At 33.9% G+C, this 19,981-nt stretch overlaps 1 protein-coding gene across 1 annotated transcript in view; it reads left to right on the forward strand.

Annotated features, from left to right (window-relative positions):
• Positions 1–19,981, forward strand: part of LOC136979454 (stress-activated protein kinase JNK-like) — a 119,876-nt gene that overhangs the window by 85,478 nt on the left and 14,417 nt on the right. The window contains 4 exon segments of the mRNA XM_067275465.1: positions 4,231–4,416; positions 4,484–4,608; positions 4,686–4,749; positions 18,369–18,464. Coding sequence (XP_067131566.1) covers positions 4,231–4,416; positions 4,484–4,608; positions 4,686–4,749; positions 18,369–18,464 — 471 coding nt within the window.

A 19,981-nucleotide genomic window follows, 5' to 3' on the forward strand; every position in this document is an offset into this window, starting at 1 on the left:
CTTATAAATGCAGAAAGCTGTAATCCTTTGAACAGATAACAGTTTTTTACAGTTATCGACACGTGGCCCCAGACCTGTACAGCATAGAGTGCTGGCTGAATTGCACCCCTGTAAATAAGCTTAGTAGCATCAGGACAAAGATCCCATGTGTTCCTAGCAATACTAATGAGGGCGTTGGCCATCTTTTTAGCTTTGTTTGTGATGTATTTGATGTGGGGTGTGAAGTTAAGTTACTCATCAAGAATAATGCCTAAATATTTAATTTCCATTGTTTGCTTTATTCTGTGAGCACCTATTCGAAGGTTAAGCTTCTTGACAAATGGTGCATTCCTACCAACTATCATGCTTTTGCATTTCTCTGTGTTAATGGGTTGCCTATGTTTAATACTCCACGGGTGAATGTTATTGAGAATGTTGTTGCATATGTTCTATAAGCATTCACTGTTCCTGTGTGAAGCTAGGATAATTGTGTCGTCCGCATAGTTCTGTATGTGGCAGCCAGGAGGCAAGATGTCGTTTAAATGCAGGATAGAGTTATAGGCTATGTTACAAAGACCTGGATTCCTGAAGATAGCCTCAAGTGATAAGTATGATTATATTACTGTATTTTATGTTGTATAAACACCTATAATCCTGTTGCTAAGATAGGATTGAAGAAGTTTGTGAAGATTTTGAGGGCAGTGATGAGCATGTAATATGTGCAGGATAGAAGGCCACCAGGCATGATCTAAAATGCCTCTAAAGTTCATAGTGATTATTGCTGTATGCTGATTATTAAGCTTAGCCTGGTGGATGTAATTAACAACCTGGTGGATGGCATCCACAGTATCTCTGTTTTTATAGAAACTGAACTGATTCTGATGCGGGACTCTATGCTTGCATAGATGACAAGTGATGCTATTAATCATTAGACCATCTAACACTTTTCCCAGAGTTGGGAGAAGTTAGATTGGCCTGTATTTTTTGTAAGTGTTAGTGCTGGTGGGTTTGGGAATCAATTTAACACTATCCTTTTTCCACTGAGTAGGAAAGAGGCCAGTGTTCAAGCAGATATTAAAGAGAATAACAAATGCTGTAGGATTGGCCTCAAACACGTGTTTAATCACCCTAGTAGTTATGCCATCAAGGTTTCCCTAATACGACATTTTGAAGAAACAGGAAGTTTGTGTAATCGCCCACGCAGTGGTGCACTATGTTCATCAGAGGTCCGTACCTCTGATGTGGCTTCACAAATGGAAACCTATCCAGCAGGAGTGATTGGACCTGAACCTTTCTTCATTCTCTTCTGTGTCCTAAACCTTCGTAAAGTTTCAGCCGGCGATTCGTGGCTGAGATAAAACAACTTCACCAATAATGCTTTATCCACCAATGTCAACATCATAATGAAAACCGTATGTCAGTGCCAGTAACAGGAAAATTCAGAAATGAGCTGTTAATCATACACCCTGCATTTTATAAGACTCAGATTTGCACAATTCCAGTGATTTTTCTTGCATTCAGCACCCTCTATCAACAAAAATTTGAACTATTTTCTTTTTCTTTACCCTCTAAAAAAATCCTCTTTTGTGAGAATAACTTTTATGCAAATCGCATTCAAATATACCAATTCTTTCAACTTTTATGAATTTTTAAACTACAGATTTATGAGACACCCTGTACTTGTGTTATAAAAAAGGATTTTAATGCTGTCTGATATTATGTGTATTAAGTATTATATAATATTTGGAGTGGAGTATGGTAACACACTGTTTGTCAGGTATTCTGTGAATCAGAATTTGTTTGAACATGTGGTGCACATATTTAAACAAAGGTGTACTAAAGACCACAGGCAGAGATTGAAGCAAAAGTAAAAAATGTGGAGATTGATTTTGTGCAATAGCATGTTATTTAATGTTTTGCAAGTTTTTCGATTAATCTTAACACAGTATAGTTATGCTCCTTATCATCTTTAGACTGATTAATGAACATGCATGCACAAATTAGAAGCATATTCCTGTGACCAAAGGATCGGCATCATGTCAGGATGACTATGTCTTAAGTGGCATAGAAATCGCAATAGTGATAGCATTCTTGCACGAGTGGTCACATATTTACATGGTTGGATTCAGGATGGAGGTAATACTAGAGACAGCGTGTTTTAAAGGAAGTGCACCAAACACAAAAGATTAACAATAACAAATACAGTGGGTGATTTGTTAATGAACAAATCGGATAACAAACACTTTCGAAAAAGATTTTTATGTTCAGACAACGAACGCCTTACAAAACAAACACGAGAAGAAGCGACATAAAATAATGAATACCGATTGGTCTTCTCTTGTCTTCGGGCAACAATTTGAAACTTTTCAGAGCACAGGAGACGTCAACATTGACGCTAAACCCGATATATACTGACCGGAATAGTATTATCTTGAACCTTGAAACTCTTCCTTGTAATTCCAGCCTTTTATTTTTCTGACAGAAACAATTCTTTTATAGTATTCGTGAGACTGTCGAGCGGGCACTTGTTAAGTTTTGTGTCAGTTCTTATTTTCGAAAGGTATAATAGCAAACGTAGAGAGTGCACAGAAGATGTCTGACGTTGCTGGGCAGTATGGCTCAAACAGGTCTACAGTAGGCCACAGTTCAATCTTATCTAAGAAAGATACTGTATAATCAAGAAGACTCGAGCAGCTAAAGGAGTAACAAAAATCACATATGAGAAATAAAGAACATTGAAGAGCTCATAATGAAACCTGCAATTGATCAGATGACAGAAGAATGTCAAGAACTCTTGAATGAAGAACACCAAGAAACTCGGCAAGATATGTTTTCTTCTGAAAAAGAGGATTAATGCTGGTATCTGCTATTAAAGATCTTTTGAAGTGGGAGGATGTCAGAACAATGGTCTTAGAATGGCATCCAGGTTGAGGTTAATAGGCTTAGGGATATCTACAATTACAATGCTATTAATTACTTCTGGAAAATCCTGAAGAAGAGAGAAAAGCAATCGACATTAGACAGATTTTTTAACCCCCACAAACGGAAAAACCATGACTAATAAAAATGTAAGACTGTGTATATATGTATTTTTATTATTACATATAAATAAATGTAGTAAGAAAGTATATATTTTTTTATTTTTTGGAGTCTCCAGAATGAATTAATAAAATTCCCATAGAAACCTATGGTAAATCAATAATCGGTTAACAAACAATTTGGATAGCAAACAAAGTCTTGAAACAGATTATTATGTTCATTAACCGATCACCCACTGTACCCATTTAACTATAAGCTATTTACAAATAGGCTGAACATAGGCTGTTTACAATTGAAAGGTTGAACATTATGGTTATCTATTATATTTTATAAGGCTTGTATATTGTATTAAAGCCTTAGCATATTATATTAACTATCCACTTGAGTCCTAATCTTGACAGCAAGAGTTGACATAGATTCACAGGCAGATAAATACCTTGTGGAGAATCTGATGATGCGCTTCATTGCCGATCAGGTTGAGGACTTGAATTGCCAACATGACGAGTTGATGATTTGGAAGTTTCAGTGGAAGGCTCTGGAAGGTCTTGATATATGGACTGTTTAGGTGACATGAGGGTCATCAGATGGAGGGAAGTCACTTAGGTAAGAAATCTTCGGTGTCAGTAAGATAACCGAGCTCTAGTGCAACTCCGGGGAGAGGGCAAACTTTCAATAACAATGGACCACGATCATCCCTTTTATCTTGGGGTTCTTCTCGTTTCTCTATTGTTCTTTTTTGGTAATGTTACAGGTCGTGGCCAATAGATGAATTTCGGTTGTAAGTTCTGGGTGACATATTCAGAAGCTATGTTACCTTTGAAAGGAAGTGAATCCAATGGAAGATGCAATCGTATCTTTCCATCTTTTTATTAATTGTTGGGAAAAATTTATATAGTTTTCTTTGCATTTATTATAGATTTTTAAGCATTATTTTTCGATTTATATAATTGTGCAAAAGTTTTATAGTTAAATAAAATCTGGGCTCTCACATTCCCATGTGCACTGATACAAAATATTCAGTGCACATGGGAATGTGAGATCTCATTATCAAATTTTACAAAAGTACAAAAAAACATCCAGTAATTTGGCATTACTCTGGCCCCATAAGTGCTGGAGTAACCAACTTATAATATATAACTTAAATATATAAACAGTTACAGTATTTTTATTATAAAAGAATCTTGTTATTTGAATTCTTGAATTATAAAACAGATATTGACCAATGGAATAAAATTATTGAACAGTTAGGTACTCCATCACAGGATTTTATGAAGCGACTACAACCAACTGTTCGAAATTATGTTGAAAATAGACCTAAATATACTGGTTACACATTTGAAAAATTATTTCCAGATGTTTTATTTCCAGCAGATAGTTCAGAACATAGTAGACTGAAAGGTATTTTTTGTAATTGAAGTGTTAATAATGTTTATTGAATGTGATATTCAAAAAATAAAATTTTCAGCTAGTCAAGCGCGTGATTTGTTGTCCAAAATGTTAGTGATAGATCCCGAGAAAAGGATATCAGTCGACGAAGCTCTTATGCATCCATACATTAATGTCTGGTATGATGAGAGTGAAGTTAATGCTGTAAGTATTTTATTAAATTTATTAATATTGTATACATGTATAGAAAGAAGTTAGTGTATAAAATATTTATATTTTAGCCTGCTCCTGCTCCCTATGACCATTCAGTAGATGAAAGAGAACATACTGTTGAACAGTGGAAAGGTATTTATTTTTTTTTAAATACAAGACTGAAAATAATGAATTAACTGTTAAAAATATTAAAAATGTTAAAAGTACCAATACAACATACTGATATTGTGTTGGTACTTTTCCTTCAATACAGAGTATGTTTTAATTCAATCAAAAAATGAGTTCAGTACAGAGTACTCGATACTTTTGGTCAGTATCGATACCAGTATTGATACTTTTCTTCAGATATTAGATCCTGGTATCATTACATTTTTCACAGATAAGTAAGGTCCAACCAAAATTGGATTTTGCAATCAAACCGAATTTTTGTTTTAAAGTCAGTTTCGGGTGAAACCGAATCTTATTCTATTTTCAGTGAAGTTAAACTTTAAACATCTCTATCGACAATTGTGGAATATTGTCTATGGGGAGATCACGTGGTGATTAAGATGAGATAGATGAGATATACAGGTTTTTTATAAAGTTAAACTTATATAATAAATACAGGGTGTTTCACAATGTTTTGATGATTTCAAAACAAAGTTGAATAACTCACAAACTAATTGCTAAAAAAAAGTTGAAAATTTTACACAAGATACAAAATTTATTCAATTTTACTTATGAAATACTACGTCGACCATTTGTGGTTACACAAGACTCGAGGTGTTTCACCCAGCTATTGAACACATTTTTCATAACTGCTGGAGGAATTCTGGAAATTTCATCTTAAATTTGATCTCTTAATTGTTCCAAGCTTCTTGGCCAGTCAGAGTACACTCTCGCCTTCAAATAACCCCATAAGTTGGTCTGGTGGGGTTAAATCAGGTGAGCAAGGTGGCCATTCGAAACGAGCACTTTTGGAAATTATGTGGTTGCCAAAAGCTTCACAGAGAACTTCAAAAGTCTTCTTGGCTGTGTGGCATGCACTGGCAGTTTCATGGAAGTTTTTTACCCAATTTAATATTGTTCCACGAGCAGGAATTGGATATTGTGGCTGAATCTTAAAATGTTTACGAAATTCACGTTGCATGTGACAGATTCTCCAACACTAAAATAGCACTCTACCGCGAATGCACAATGTTGCTTCCATCAGTAAGCCAGGATATTACGTAGTAACCTATATGAGATGAAAGTTGACAATCTGCACTACTAATAGAGGGCACCACCATTGCTGTATCTTGGTTTTAATGCGAGTTATTCAACTTTGAAATCATCAAAACATTGTGAAACACCCTGTATTAAGAACCAAAAATTAGTAAATTTATTACATCAAATTTCAGTTCCAGAATCTACATATGCTTAGAATCCAGATCACTATTTACAAAATAACTCCAGTAAGTTATACGAAAAACTTTAAAATGTATTAAAATCTCAAATTAACTGATACACTATTGATAACATTTAGTTTATATTGACCTTTAAACACCCAATCTGTCAATGTATTGGCTTTTCAATTTTCTGCTAAAATGCCCTTGCTGCTGATAGATCAGCTCCTGGAAATTTTCAGAATTTTTCTTTTGTGGCATTTCTTAGAAGAATGTGTTGACTGGTAGAAGATTCTAGGTTTAATTAACATATTTCCTATTAAATGTAATTTAATAGGAAATATGTACTGTACTTGTTACATTTAAGACAAAGAAGTTTTCAAAAATTTTTGCTAATTCATTTGCATTTCTCATCCTGCACGAAGCGTTTTCCTTGTTTCTTGACATCATACATTCTAGTTTACTGTGCTTATTTCATATAGTATATCATTTTAGTATGTTTGTTAATTTTTATTTATCCTATTTATTCTATTTTATTCCAATTTTGGAATTTACGTTCTTTTACAAACATTCCATTACATCAAAACCTGACAATGAGCATTTAAAACAAGAAAACATTTGTTTAAATGACAATTAATTGCTGGTTTAATGGTAATTTCTTATTTTTACTGAACAAAACAGTATTTTATGTACTTATTTAGAAAAACAGCTCAAATTGTATATGGCCTATGTGGAATTTTCCACATGGCCATATATACAATTTGAGCAAACTGGCCATGTGGAATTTTCCACATGGCCAGTTTGCTCCTGTCCCCAAACCATTATGCCTGGCATTGGGCCTGTGTGATGCTCAGTGTAAAGAGCTGGCACATAGCTTTCTCTGGGATACCACCACACCCATCATTCCTCTACAGACAGAAGCAGGATTCATTTGTAAGTAATACCTGATGCCATTCAGTTGTCCAGTTGCAATGACGCTTGCCATACCAGTCTTGCATCTTTGTGTCAAGTAGTTAATGGTACACCCATTTCTGGTTGCCTTGTGTGCAGCCCAACTTCATGCAGCCTGTTGACAATGGTTTGGGTGGACACATGTGTACCCATTGATGGCAACAGGTGGCTTCGGATGTTACGTGCTATGGTGAACGGGTCTCAATGGGCTGTTTGGCAAATCTGCCAGTTTGTGCACTCTGTCCTAGGCTAGTGCAATTCACACCCTCCATTGATATGTTTGCAGGTGTTCCTGCATCTATCATATTGCATATCACTGGATGGTACTAGGGTTTCTCAAATAGGATTCCGGGATCCCAGTTGTTTTTTTTTTAACTCGGGAAATTCTTCTCATTCCGGGAAATCCTGCAAATTTCTTAAAAGTTCACTTTTTTCTTATTTTGTTTTAAGGTTGAGGAAATTTTGCACGTAGAAAGTATAATTAATGCATAAACTGTTAGAATACATTTGTATTTATTAATTTTAAATCTACTTATTAGTTTTTTTTAATTTTTGCTTGTTATGGCATGTCATAAATGGTCAATAATCAATACATAGCTTATTTGTGGCAGGACTCTGAAAATTCTTTAATTGTCAGAACCTGTAATATCTGGAATAATTGTGCTTATGCTGTCTTAATTTTTAACCCAGTAGCTTCAATAACTGCATAGCTGTAATGCCAGGTTGTGCAAATTGGGCAAGGATAGAAATGAGTATTAAGTTTTTCTTCATAAACCTAATTATTAAAGCCAAATGAATTGCCAAATTATTGGTCTATAAGCTTGATATCACTGTTAAAGCAGCCAAGGTAGACAAATCAAGAATACTAGATAGCAAAAGAAGTAATACAATCTTGAAAATGAACTAGAAATCTTCCAGGCTTACAGGTGAAAAAACAGGTGATTTCTCTTAAATGCACTAAACACAATTCCACTCATATCAATTGAATGAGAAAGAACATTCTCAGTAGCAGGACTTTTCATTACTGAACTAAGAATCAGATTGAGTCATTGGAGTATTGACCTTCTTTGCTTTTTAAAATCTTATAAAAATTTACAATAATATTTTGTATTATGTTTTATTTAAATCACAAAAATTACCTTTTAAGTTCATTTTTTAAAAATTTCAACTCAATTTAAAGCATTTTTGTTGTTGTTGTATACAGTTTCCAGCAAACTTTAATAAATTTTTTCTACGTGTGAAAATTTCTGTGTAATTCAAAAGTAATTTTTAATATGTATCTTACACAGCATTATTAATAAGATTTTGGAGATTGCAGAATGTATTAAATTACTTTAAAAAATAAAAAAATAATTATATCATTTGATTTCAGGATATTTTGTATATCTTAAAAATAATTAATTATATCCCGAAATCCTGGGAAACAGTTCACTTTTATCCCAGAATCCCGGGACAAACAAAAGACCGTGAAATGAGAAACTCTAGATGGTACTCACATTGTGTCCAACACATATGGCAACTGCATGCATCAACAAAGTGTGAGATTATGATGCTTGATTAACAACCACAAAGAGTACTCAAACAAAGAAAACATTTATTTTTCTATCGCAATGATGTACAGATTTTTGAATTAGATGCCAGGCAGTCTCAATTCCACCGCTCAACACTAGAGACACTTTTCTTTTATTTAATAGGTGGTTGTCTCTTTAATCTGAAAATATTCGGTAGACTAACTTACAGCTAAACAGGCTTAAAACTTTTTTATTGGTTCTTCATCAAATGCATTTCGGACCAGTTTTATGAGTCCTGGTCCCTCATCAGTGCTACAGGAAATCAAAGGTTTTTTATTAACATGGGTGACGCGAGTACGTACATAATAAGATTTACAAAAAATTCCTTAAAAAACATTTTTAACTAAATATTGGGTTGTTCGGAAAGTTCGTAGCGATTTTTAAGAGAAATAAAAGAAATTGTTTTAATACTAAAAATATACTTTTATTCCATTATGTATGCGCCATTGTTTTTAATGACGTGTTGCCATCTATGGGGCAGCTTCATGATACCCTCTTCGTAGAACTTTCCAGTTTTTTCCGCGAAAAACTGATCCACGTGGTTTTTGCAAGCTTCCAAAGTATCAAAGTTTTTATCATGAAGGGAATTTTGTAGAGAACGGAACAAATGGTAGTCCGACGGGGCAAGGTCGGGTGAGTAAGGGGGGTGGGGTAAAACATCCCAGCCTAGTTCCAATAATTTTTGGCGTGTTCGTAAAGACGTGTGAGGTCTGGCATTATCTTGGTGAAACACAATGCCTTTTCTATTGGCCAGTTCCGGACGTTTTTCTTTAATTGCCATGTTCAGCTTATCCAATTGGGAACAATACTTATCAGAATCAATTGTTTGATTCTGTGGAAGCAGCTCATAGTACAGGATTCCTTTCCAATCCCACCAGACAGTGAGCATGACCTTCTTTGGATGAAGACCGGCCTTTGGAGTTTTTAATGGTGATTCATTTTTCTTACCCCACGATCGTTTTCGGCTGATGTTGTTATAAATGATCCACTTTTCATCACCTGTCACTAAACGCTTCAGAAAAGGGTCATTTTCATTTCGTTTTTCAAGAGAATCACAAATGGAGATGCGATCCAGTAAGTTTTTTTCTGTTAAGTCGTGAGGTATCCAAATGTCATAACGATTCACGTATCCGAGCTTCTTTAGATGTTGAAATACAGTACTGTTTGATGACTTCACTATGTCTGCAATCTCTCGAGTTGTGTAATGAGGGTTTTCATCCAATAATGCTTTGATTTGGTCCTCTTCAATAACAGGAGGTCTTCCTGAGCGAGGAGCATCTTCAAGGCTGAAATTACCCGTTTTAAATTTTGCAAACCACTTTCGAACAGTTGATTCTGATACAGCACTCCCACCATAAACATCACATATCTTTTTTGCTGTTTGTACAGCATTTTTGCGTTTACGAAAAAAGAAAAGAAACAAGTGTCGATAATGCACGTTGTTCGCATCCATTTTTGCAATGAGCCAAATTAAACGCTATTTGAATAATCTTAACGGTTTTTTTGTAACGGACGCGTCTCAAGGTCATTTATCGTAATATTCATTGGTTTGTACAATTCTAATCATTTTTGCGTCAATCGGTGTCTCAACTGTCGGCTATCAAAAATCGCTACGAACTTTCCGAACAACCCAATACATTTTTTATACCTTTTTAGTTTTTAAAGTAAAGAATTAATAAAAATTCGTGGCCGGCGTTAAATTACATTTAGTAAATATAAAATATAATTATGACATACAAAGATAAAAAACTTTGCTCTTGTCTTTCTTTTTCGCCGTTCACTCCATCGGCAGTCCTTAGACGATTCACATAATCTCGGAGACGACCTTTCCTTTGAGGCTACTGCCTCCGCAGAACAAATGTAAAATCAGGTAACAGCGTCATCTGGTGTTATTGCCACATTTATAATATAACATTTTTAAAGTAAAGAATTAATAAAAATTCGTGGCCGGCGTTAAATTACATTTAGTAAATATAAAATATAATTATGACATACAAAGATAAAAAACTTTGCTCTTGTCTTTCTTTTTCGCCGTTCACTCCATCGGCAGTCCTTAGACGATTCACATAATCTCGGAGACGACCTTTCCTTTGAGGCTACTGCCTCCGCAGAACAAATGTAAAATCAGGTAACAGCGTCATCTGGTGTTATTGCCACATTTATAATATAACATTTTTAAAGTAAAGAATTAATAAAAATTCGTGGCCGGCGTTAAATTACATTTAGTAAATATAAAATATAATTATGACATACAAAGATAAAAAACTTTGCTCTTGTCTTTCTTTTTCGCCGTTCACTCCATCGGCAGTCCTTAGACGATTCACATAATCTCGGAGACGACCTTTCCTTTGAGGCTACTGCCTCCGCAGAACAAATGTAAAATCAGGTAACAGCGTCATCTGGTGTTATTGCCACATTTATAATATAACATTTACTAAATGTATAATAGTAAATTTTATATTTACTAAATGTAATTTAACGCCGGCCACGAATTTTTATTAATTCTTTACTTTAAAAATGTTATATTATAAATGTGGCAATAACACCAGATGACGCTGTTACCTGATTTTACATTTGTTCTGCGGAGGCAGTAGCCTCAAAGGAAAGGTCGTCTTCGAGATTATGTGAATCGTCTAAGGACTGCCGATGGAGTGAACGGCGAAAAAGAAAGACAAGAGCAAAGTTTTTTATCTTTGTATGTCATAATTATATTTTATATTTACTAAAAAAACCTTTTTAGTTCTTCGTATACTCCTTATTAACAATACATTGCTTACTGGTATCTGTTTTCATATTCGTTTTTAATTCATATTTTCCCGTGTACTTACAGTAGTACTACAATTATAAAGTTTTCTTATATAAAATTTTTTTACAAAGATCTGTGTAACTAATATAGAGTTTTTTAAAAGTAAATACGTACTTACTATTATTCCGGATGTATTTCAAACATTTTACAGCAAATTTTGGTTCTATAAATATACACTTAAGGTTGTTCGAAAAGCATTGCGCTTTTTACAATACTAGAACGTTTTCGCAGTAGGGTGCCACACACAAAACTATTAGTCTGTTGCGCCCTCTATTACATAATACCACTGTTGGTCGATTTGCATACCATTTGACAGATTTACTAAGTTACTATTATTGCTATGTTTTTTTATTTCTATGTGTTCTTTAAACTTATGTTTATATATATTTTTCTCGGAATGTAAAATTTTGGTGTTATTTTTTTCTATTTGGCAACTATTGTTTATTATGTGGTTAAACCAAGGGGAGGTGTTATGTTTCAACCTGATGGCAGCCATATGTTCATTGATCTGTGATTCCAATTTACGTCCCAGTTTCACCTATGTAATATTGTGGGTGTTGACAATTGCAGCTGATTTTATAAACGACTCCTGTTTTTTCCCATATATTATTATTATTTGGTTTTTTAACATTACAGATTTGCTGCGATATTTTGTTTGTTAACAAAGGGGCCAAAACAATATTGTCATTTTTTAGGGATTTGGAGCATTTTTCATAAATATGTTTAGATATATAAGGGAACGGTTTATGGTTGGTTTCCTTCTTGTTTTTTATATTAAACCTGTGTTTGTAATATTGTGTTTGCCAGATATTTAATAAGTGGTTGGGGTAGTTATTAAGTGTATATTTACGATTTAAATTTTCAACCATAGTTTGGCGTTCGTTATGTTGACTCGTCCCAGTGTATATTTTCTTTAAGTCCATAATATATGTATTCTTTTTTATGGTACTAGGGGTGTAGGAATAATAATTGATTGTTTTGTTTACGTCTGATGGTTTTTTGTAAGTTTTAAAAGTGAAACAATCTTTTCCTTTTTTTATAGTAATATCTAAAAAGTTGATTTTTTTATATTTTTCTAATTCTGTATCAAATTTTATGTATTGGTTTATGCTATTAATTTTCTCAAAAATTATTTTTTCATTGGTTATCTGATGGTTAAAAATCAATAAGTAATCGTCCACATATCTCATTACTCTTTTCACACCCGGAATATTTTGTATCTTGTTATCGAAATCTTTCATTACTAATTCAGCCAGCTTTGGTCCCATTTTTGATCCCATGCTGATCCCATCAGTTTGTCTGTAAAATTCATTAAATACTTCAAAATAATTGTTTTTATAGGCAAATTCTATTAGGGTTATTAAATCATGATCAACGGTTTCATTTAGGAGGCTGTTTTTTTATTAGATCCCATTTTATGTTTGGATACATGTTTTTAACATCCAGACTGATTAAAGTATCTGTTTTATCTATTTTTATTTTTTGAATTATATTAATGACTTCATCGGCATTTTTAATACTATTTTTTGAATTTTCAAAATTTTTTAATTGTTGTTTAATGTAATTTTCTAAATTATATACAATTGAGTTTCGAAAATCTACTATTGGTCTATATTTTTCACCAGCTTTATGTGTTTTTAACCTTATATTTAATTTAGGAGTTCTATTATTTTTGAAATTTAGTATGTAATTTTTATCTATTTCTTTAATTTTATTGTTCAGATACATGTTTTTTACCATTATCGTTAAATCTTTTTTAATTTTTCCATATGGGTTTCTATTTAATTTTCAACATAACGAACGCCAAACTATGGTTGAAAATTTAAATCATAAATATACACTTAATAACTACCCCAACCACTTATTAAATATCTGGCAAACACAATATTACAAACACAGGTTTAATATAAAAAACAAGAAGGAAACCAACCATAAACCGTTCCCTTATATATCTAAACATATTTATGAAAAATGTTCCAAATCCCTAAAAAATGACAATATTGTTTTGGCCCCTTTGTTAACAAACAAAATATCGCAGCAAATCTGTAATGTTAAAAAACCAAATAATAATAATATATGGGAAAAAAACAGGAGTCGTTTATAAAATCAGCTGCAATTGTCAACACCCACAATATTACATAGGTGAAACTGGACGTAAATTGGAATCACAGATCAATGAACATATGGCTGCCATCAGGTTGAAACATAACACCTCCCCTTGGTTTAACCACATAATAAACAATAGTTGCCAAGTAGAAAAAAATAACACCAAAATTTTACATTCCGAGAAAAATATATATAAACGCAAGTTTAAAGAACACATAGAAATAAAAAAACATAGCAATAATAGTAACTTAGTAAATCTGTCAAATGGTATGCAAATCGACCAACAGTGGTATTATGTAATAGAGGGTGCAACAGACTAATAGTTTTGTGTGTGGCACCCTACTGCGAAAACGTTCTAGTATTGTAAAAAGTGCAATGCTTTTCGAACAACCTTAAGTGTATATTTATAGAACCAAAATTTGCTGTAAAATGTTTGAAATACATCCGGAATAATAGTGAGTACGTATTTACTTTTAAAAAACTATATTAGTTACACAGATCTTTGTAAAAAAATTTTATATAAGAAAACTTTATAATTATAGTACTACTGTAAGTACACGGGAAAATATGAATAAAAAACGAATATGAAAACAGATACCAGTAAGCAATGTATTGTTAATAAGGAGTATACGAAGAACTAAAAAGGTATAAAAAATGTATTTAGTCAAAAATGTTTTTTAAGGAATTTTTTGTAAATCTTATTATGTACGTACTCGCGTCACCCATGTTAATAAAAAACCTTTGATTTCCTGTAGCACTGATGAGGGACCAGGACTCATAAAACTGGTCCGAAATGCATTTGATGAAGAACCAATAAAAAAGTTTTAAGCCTGTTTAGCTGTAAGTTAGTCTACCGAATATTTTCGGATTAAAGAGACAACCACCTATTAAACATAAATACAGCTACTACACAAATTTAATTAAAACTTTTCTTTTATCTTTACAATCCCAAGATTCGTAACCGGATTACGACACACGACAAAGGTATGTGTCTGATGGTAAAACGAACAACCCACTCTTGAAATACACCGCTTACAGCTAAAAATTGATCTAAAACTAATTTTTAAAACTAAATCTACAACTAAGAAGAAAGATAGAAAATAGGACAGATAACAAGAATAGGAGAATGGGTACCCAAAGTTTTCTTTGTCCAAAAAAAAATGGTTGCAAGCACGTGGATCGATCCCGTTAATCCGACGAATCCGGGCTTCTCGTCTCGCTTCTTCTCAAAATAAATCACTGGGTTTAAATTACTACGTTTTCACTTTTTCCCTTTCATTATCGTTTTATAAATCACCAACACTTAATTCTTTGGTCACACTTCTCTAGACCAATCCGCACGGAGCTAAGGCGTGCTGGAATCCTGGATGCACGTCTCTACCCTCCGAGGTTCGAACCAAAAAGGAACCTCTCTCCCTCACAATTGCCCTCGGGCTATCGATCCCCATTGTTTCACTTTGACCATATAAGGTAAGATATTCTGAGTAAGAAAATTCTAGGAAAGACAAACAATAGAACAAAGAGGAGAAAATATGCAGGAGATATAGAAATAGAAGGAAAAATAAGAATATAAAAATATCCGCATGTAATTACAAAATTTATATGGCGTACAGCCACAAAACTGAGGTCACACATCTCCGGGATAGTTTTATTCCTCAGATATTAACAGGTGGTATTCAGCTTACTGTCATCTCCGAGGCATTGTCTATATTTCTTTGAAAGTTTGGCTGCTGCAAACTGTTGCTGATAGCATTTAAAATTCAAGCCAGCTGCTGGTCTTTAGAGCCAAAAACTGCTTACCACATGATCCAATGCTTATGCAAACTTAATCATTTGCATATCTCTGTCATCTCTACCAGTCCTGCAATTTCACTTTTGAGGAGTGAATATTCATAGGGCCAATAGGGTAAGTGTTAATATATAAAAACATAAATTTAGATGAAAGAGTGTACAAATGCATATTTGGCTTTGAAAAGTCATTACAGGCCTACTTATTTTTAGCCATATTTACTGATAAAAAATATCAATTACCAGTATATCCTCTGTCACATAGTGCCATATATAGCTACTGTTCTTAATTTAGATTTTATCGGAATCTAAACCAAATGATCACTGTAATTAATCAGGCTATTTTATGCTACAATTGATAATTATAAATTAAGTAATTTGGTACTAGAGGTAGATGTTTGGCATAATTGTAACATAAAATAGTCTGAATAGTCTGATTAATTACAGTAATCATATGGTTTAGTATTAATATATTGGGCATCGGGATGTGTATATACGTGGTACGATCCAAAAGTTCGGGGACTGCAGCAATCTATGACAACAAAAGCATGTATTTGAAGTTACAGCGTATGAAATGGATTCTACCAAACCACCTCTACGTGTTCGGGTTAATTTCGCCCATGTCATGTGATTAAACTGCCAGCGCTGCTGTTTTTTTCCAGAGATAGTTACCTTTGTTCTGCGACGTAATAAAAGTGGAGTTTCAAGAATAACCTCCAACATTAAATTTTGTCAGCGTTTAGGTAAAACACGTATGGAGACTTTAAAATTGCTAAGAAAGGTGTATGGTGATTTTACCACGGCGAAGTCGAAATGTTGGAGGTTGTTCTTGAAACTCCGCTTTTATTACGTCGCAGAACAAAGGTAACTATCTCCGGAAAAAACAGCAGCGCTCGCGGTTTAATCGCATGACACGGGTGAAATTAACCCGAACACGTAGAGGTGGTTTGGTAGAATCCATTTCATACGCTGTAACTTCAAATACATGCTTTTGTTGTCATAGATTGCTGCAGTCCTCGAACTTTTGGATCGTACCACATATACATATACACTGGACGACAAAAAAAATATGCACCACGAAGGACTTGTTGGATTTGAATAAAAATTAGTATATTGCATCATCATAGCTAGATATGTAAATGATTAGCTTTTGGGATCAGGTTCCTGTGTTGTATCACCACCAGAGGGTAGAAAAGTGCTTCCTCTGTCTGGTATAAAGGTGCACACTGTGATGACTTGTGCATATGTCCTGCACTTGTGTTGATGGTTGTGACTTCGTTGAGTGATAGACATGCCTCTACGACACATTCGACGGCCTTACACTCAGTTAAGTGAGTTTGAGAGAGGTCACATCGTTGGATTGAGAGGAAGAGGATTGTCATACTGCCAGATTGGCCGCCATCTGAACCGTTCTGATGGAACTGTTAGGATGTGTTATGAGCAGTGGGTACGTAGGGGTAAGCATGAATGGCAAACAGGCTCCAGACGCTATTAACAGACCACCAAGTGGGAGGATCGTCTCATTGTATGTCAAGCACAGACAGCGTCTACAGCTTCGTCGTCTACCATTCACGCAGCAGTAGCACCTGCGTTACGGAACCATGTATCCAGCCGCACCATTTCCAGGCGTTTAGTAGAAGGCGGATTGGTCTCCCAACGCCCAGTATGTGTTCTACCATTAACAGCCACCAACCAATGCCTCCGTCTGCAGTGGTGTCTTGTATGACAATCATGGACAGCTACCGACTGGCAGCGTATTGTCTTCAGCAATGAATCCCGCTTTTGTTTGGGGGCTCACAATGGCCGTGTGAGGGTATGGCGGCCCGCTGATCAAGGCATCAACCCAGCCTATACTGTGGAGCGGCACATGGGCCCAACCCCCGGTGTTATGGTGTGGGGAGTTGTAACATATGACAGTAGGACACCTCTAGTTGTCATGCGTACTACCCTCACAGCCTAACGATATGTGCAATACATTCTCTAACCACATGGGTTGCCCCTCATGGCAGGGCTTCCAACAGGCATATTCCAGCAGGATAATGCCCAGCTACACACCGCAGCGGTCTCCCAAGCATGCCTACATAACATTGCCACACTTCTTTGGCTTACACGGTCTCCAGATTTATCGTTAATCAAACATGTATGAAACTACCTGGGACACCAGCTGCGACAGCCGTGAGATCTGACACATCTTGAGTCTCAGTTGCATCACGCATGGACAGATATGCCACAGAACATTATACACAACCTTTATGCCTCCATGCCAAGGCGTATCACAGCTTGTATCCGCGCTAGAGGCGGCCCAACGGGATATTAGTGCCTGCACTGTATTGAACATTACTGCACATTAAAGTATGTTTTTGCTTTATGGTTGCAATTATATACCTGTCTAGCTATGACGATGTCACATACCAATTTTTATTCAAATCCAACAAGTCCTTTATAGTGCGTTATTTTTTTTGTCGTCCAGTGTATATATTGGAATCTGTGTTCAATATTAGACCTCAGTGCAAGAATCTGTCAGAGTAGTTTTTCTGAGGTCTAAATCCTGCATACCTGAAATTGGAATTCACTCTATGATTAGACTGAATGGCATTTTCTCCAGCAGATAAAAAGAATCAGTTATAATAACAAATTACAATAATTACAGAGAAAGATTTGCAAACTAAAGCTGAAAGTGAATTTAAAATAAAAATAAATTTTAGTGACTATTTGATAACTTAATAAACTACTTAATTTATATATTTAGTTTTCTATACTATTTAATTATATTTAGTAAATTAGTATGTTTTTAGAATATATAAAACGAAATTTTTTCAACAAATTTTATTTTTTAATTAATTAATTTATAAATCTTGTGATGAATTAACAAGAAAAATTTTTTGAGCCAATACAACAATATTATGAAGAAGAAATTTTATGTAAAATATATATTCTGCATACTGACTATACATCTGATATCCATTTACATAAGTTTGGGATATATATAATAAAATAATAGAAAAAATGAAAAAATTATGACCTTGTGTAGCATTTTCTTAAGTATAAATTGTTTGAATCAATATTAAAATTAATCAGAAGATATTAATCTGTTAAAATTAGGTCTGTAGAAAATTTTTATTTTATTAAAATATTTTTATTGTACTGTGTTAATTTTTTCCATAGAATTGATTTATCAAGAGGTTTTGGAATATGAACAGACACACAATACATTAGGAATAGCTTTAAATTCAGGACGATCTCATCATAATTCACAAACAGGTAATTAAAGTTTTTATTATGTTGTTAGTGGTTTAATTTAAAACTGTTTTAGTACATAAAATATGTGTTTACCTCAAATATTTTCTGAAATTTATAGTAGTCATGTGAACAATATCTGTTGATACAGTAGCCCCTGTATATATCACTCATTTAGATATATAGTGCTTTTTTTTATCTTTCAAATATAAAACTGCTTTAGTCAATAATTTTTAAAAATTGGTGTAAGGTAATATTCCATTGCCAGTAGAAATTCTACTGGCAATGGAATATTATCTTACACCAATTATTAGCATTGAAATTACCATTGTATGAAATAAAACCCACAAAAAAGTAAATTGATATGGAGATCAAAAGTAGACAAATCAGGTAAATAAATACATTGTTATATAATTCTATCTAATATATCACTCATTTGGTTTGTTTTCTGACATGTGTGATATGACAAGGGTCCCCTGTATTAGTTTGAGATGATGGTTTGCTAAATAAAAGTTATGAAAAATTTTTTTAATAGAAATGTCTGCAATAAATAAAACTATTAAAGATAATTTTAAAAGCTATCTTATAATAATGCATGCACATCTTTGACTATCTTAAATGGTCAACTTTAGATTTTACGATTCAATATCAAAAGAGGATATTTAAGAAAGTCAAAAGCATTTGTTTGTTAAAAAGTTTTATTTTATATTTTTAACTCTATAGCAGAATTGTTATTTATATAATATAATTATTATTAAACACAATCAGCTTCAGTATCAACTTTAAGGAAAGCAGTTTACGGATCAAGCTGTTACAGAAGTGTGAGAGTCACGCGAATGTACAAAGGTCCACGAAAGGCAGTACACAAATAAATAACAACAATTATTTATTTTTCACGTGATTAGTGATTAGTAATACACGGGATTCTTTTCAGATTCCAACTCTGAGTGTTACAAAATATCCAAAATTGGAGCAAGGAGTCAAGTAAATACAAATCAAGGGAACCCATTTGCAACAAATAAGTAAAAGACAGACTTGTAATCTTACAACTAATACTTACACTAAATTATAAACTAAAAGAGGAAAGAAAGGTTAACAAAAAACGATTTCAGTATGATAGAAGAGGAGGTTATAACGAATACCCAGGTTTTTTGTCTGGTCTTGATGCTCTTCTGATGGGGAGCCACTATAAATCCTGTTTCCCAATGATCTTTAATTGGATCTATTCAATGATCCTCCTTATACAAGGGATGTTTTTTTTCTCTCCTCATGTTCGCAGGGTCCTTTCTCTCCTTCGCAGGCCACTTTCGTCTCCTTTTGTTCTTCTAGATGATAAGCAGGTGTGTACCTTTCATGTGTCTGCTTTCACCGAAATTCCAATCCAAGAATGTCCCTTCTTATCTGTTATAGTAACCCCAGGGCCTTCACTTCCCATTGTTAATGTGGATTTTAGAAAGGGTTACTCCACCCACAGGAAAGGAATGTTAGTCGAAAATTTGAGGGAAAAAAAAGGGGAGAACAAAGAAGAAAGAAAACTTATA

The sequence above is a fragment of the Centruroides vittatus genome, unplaced genomic scaffold (assembly GCF_030686945.1).
Source record: "Centruroides vittatus isolate TY-2023 unplaced genomic scaffold, ASM3068694v2 contig_620, whole genome shotgun sequence".
Taxonomy (NCBI): Eukaryota; Metazoa; Arthropoda; class Arachnida; order Scorpiones; family Buthidae; genus Centruroides; species Centruroides vittatus.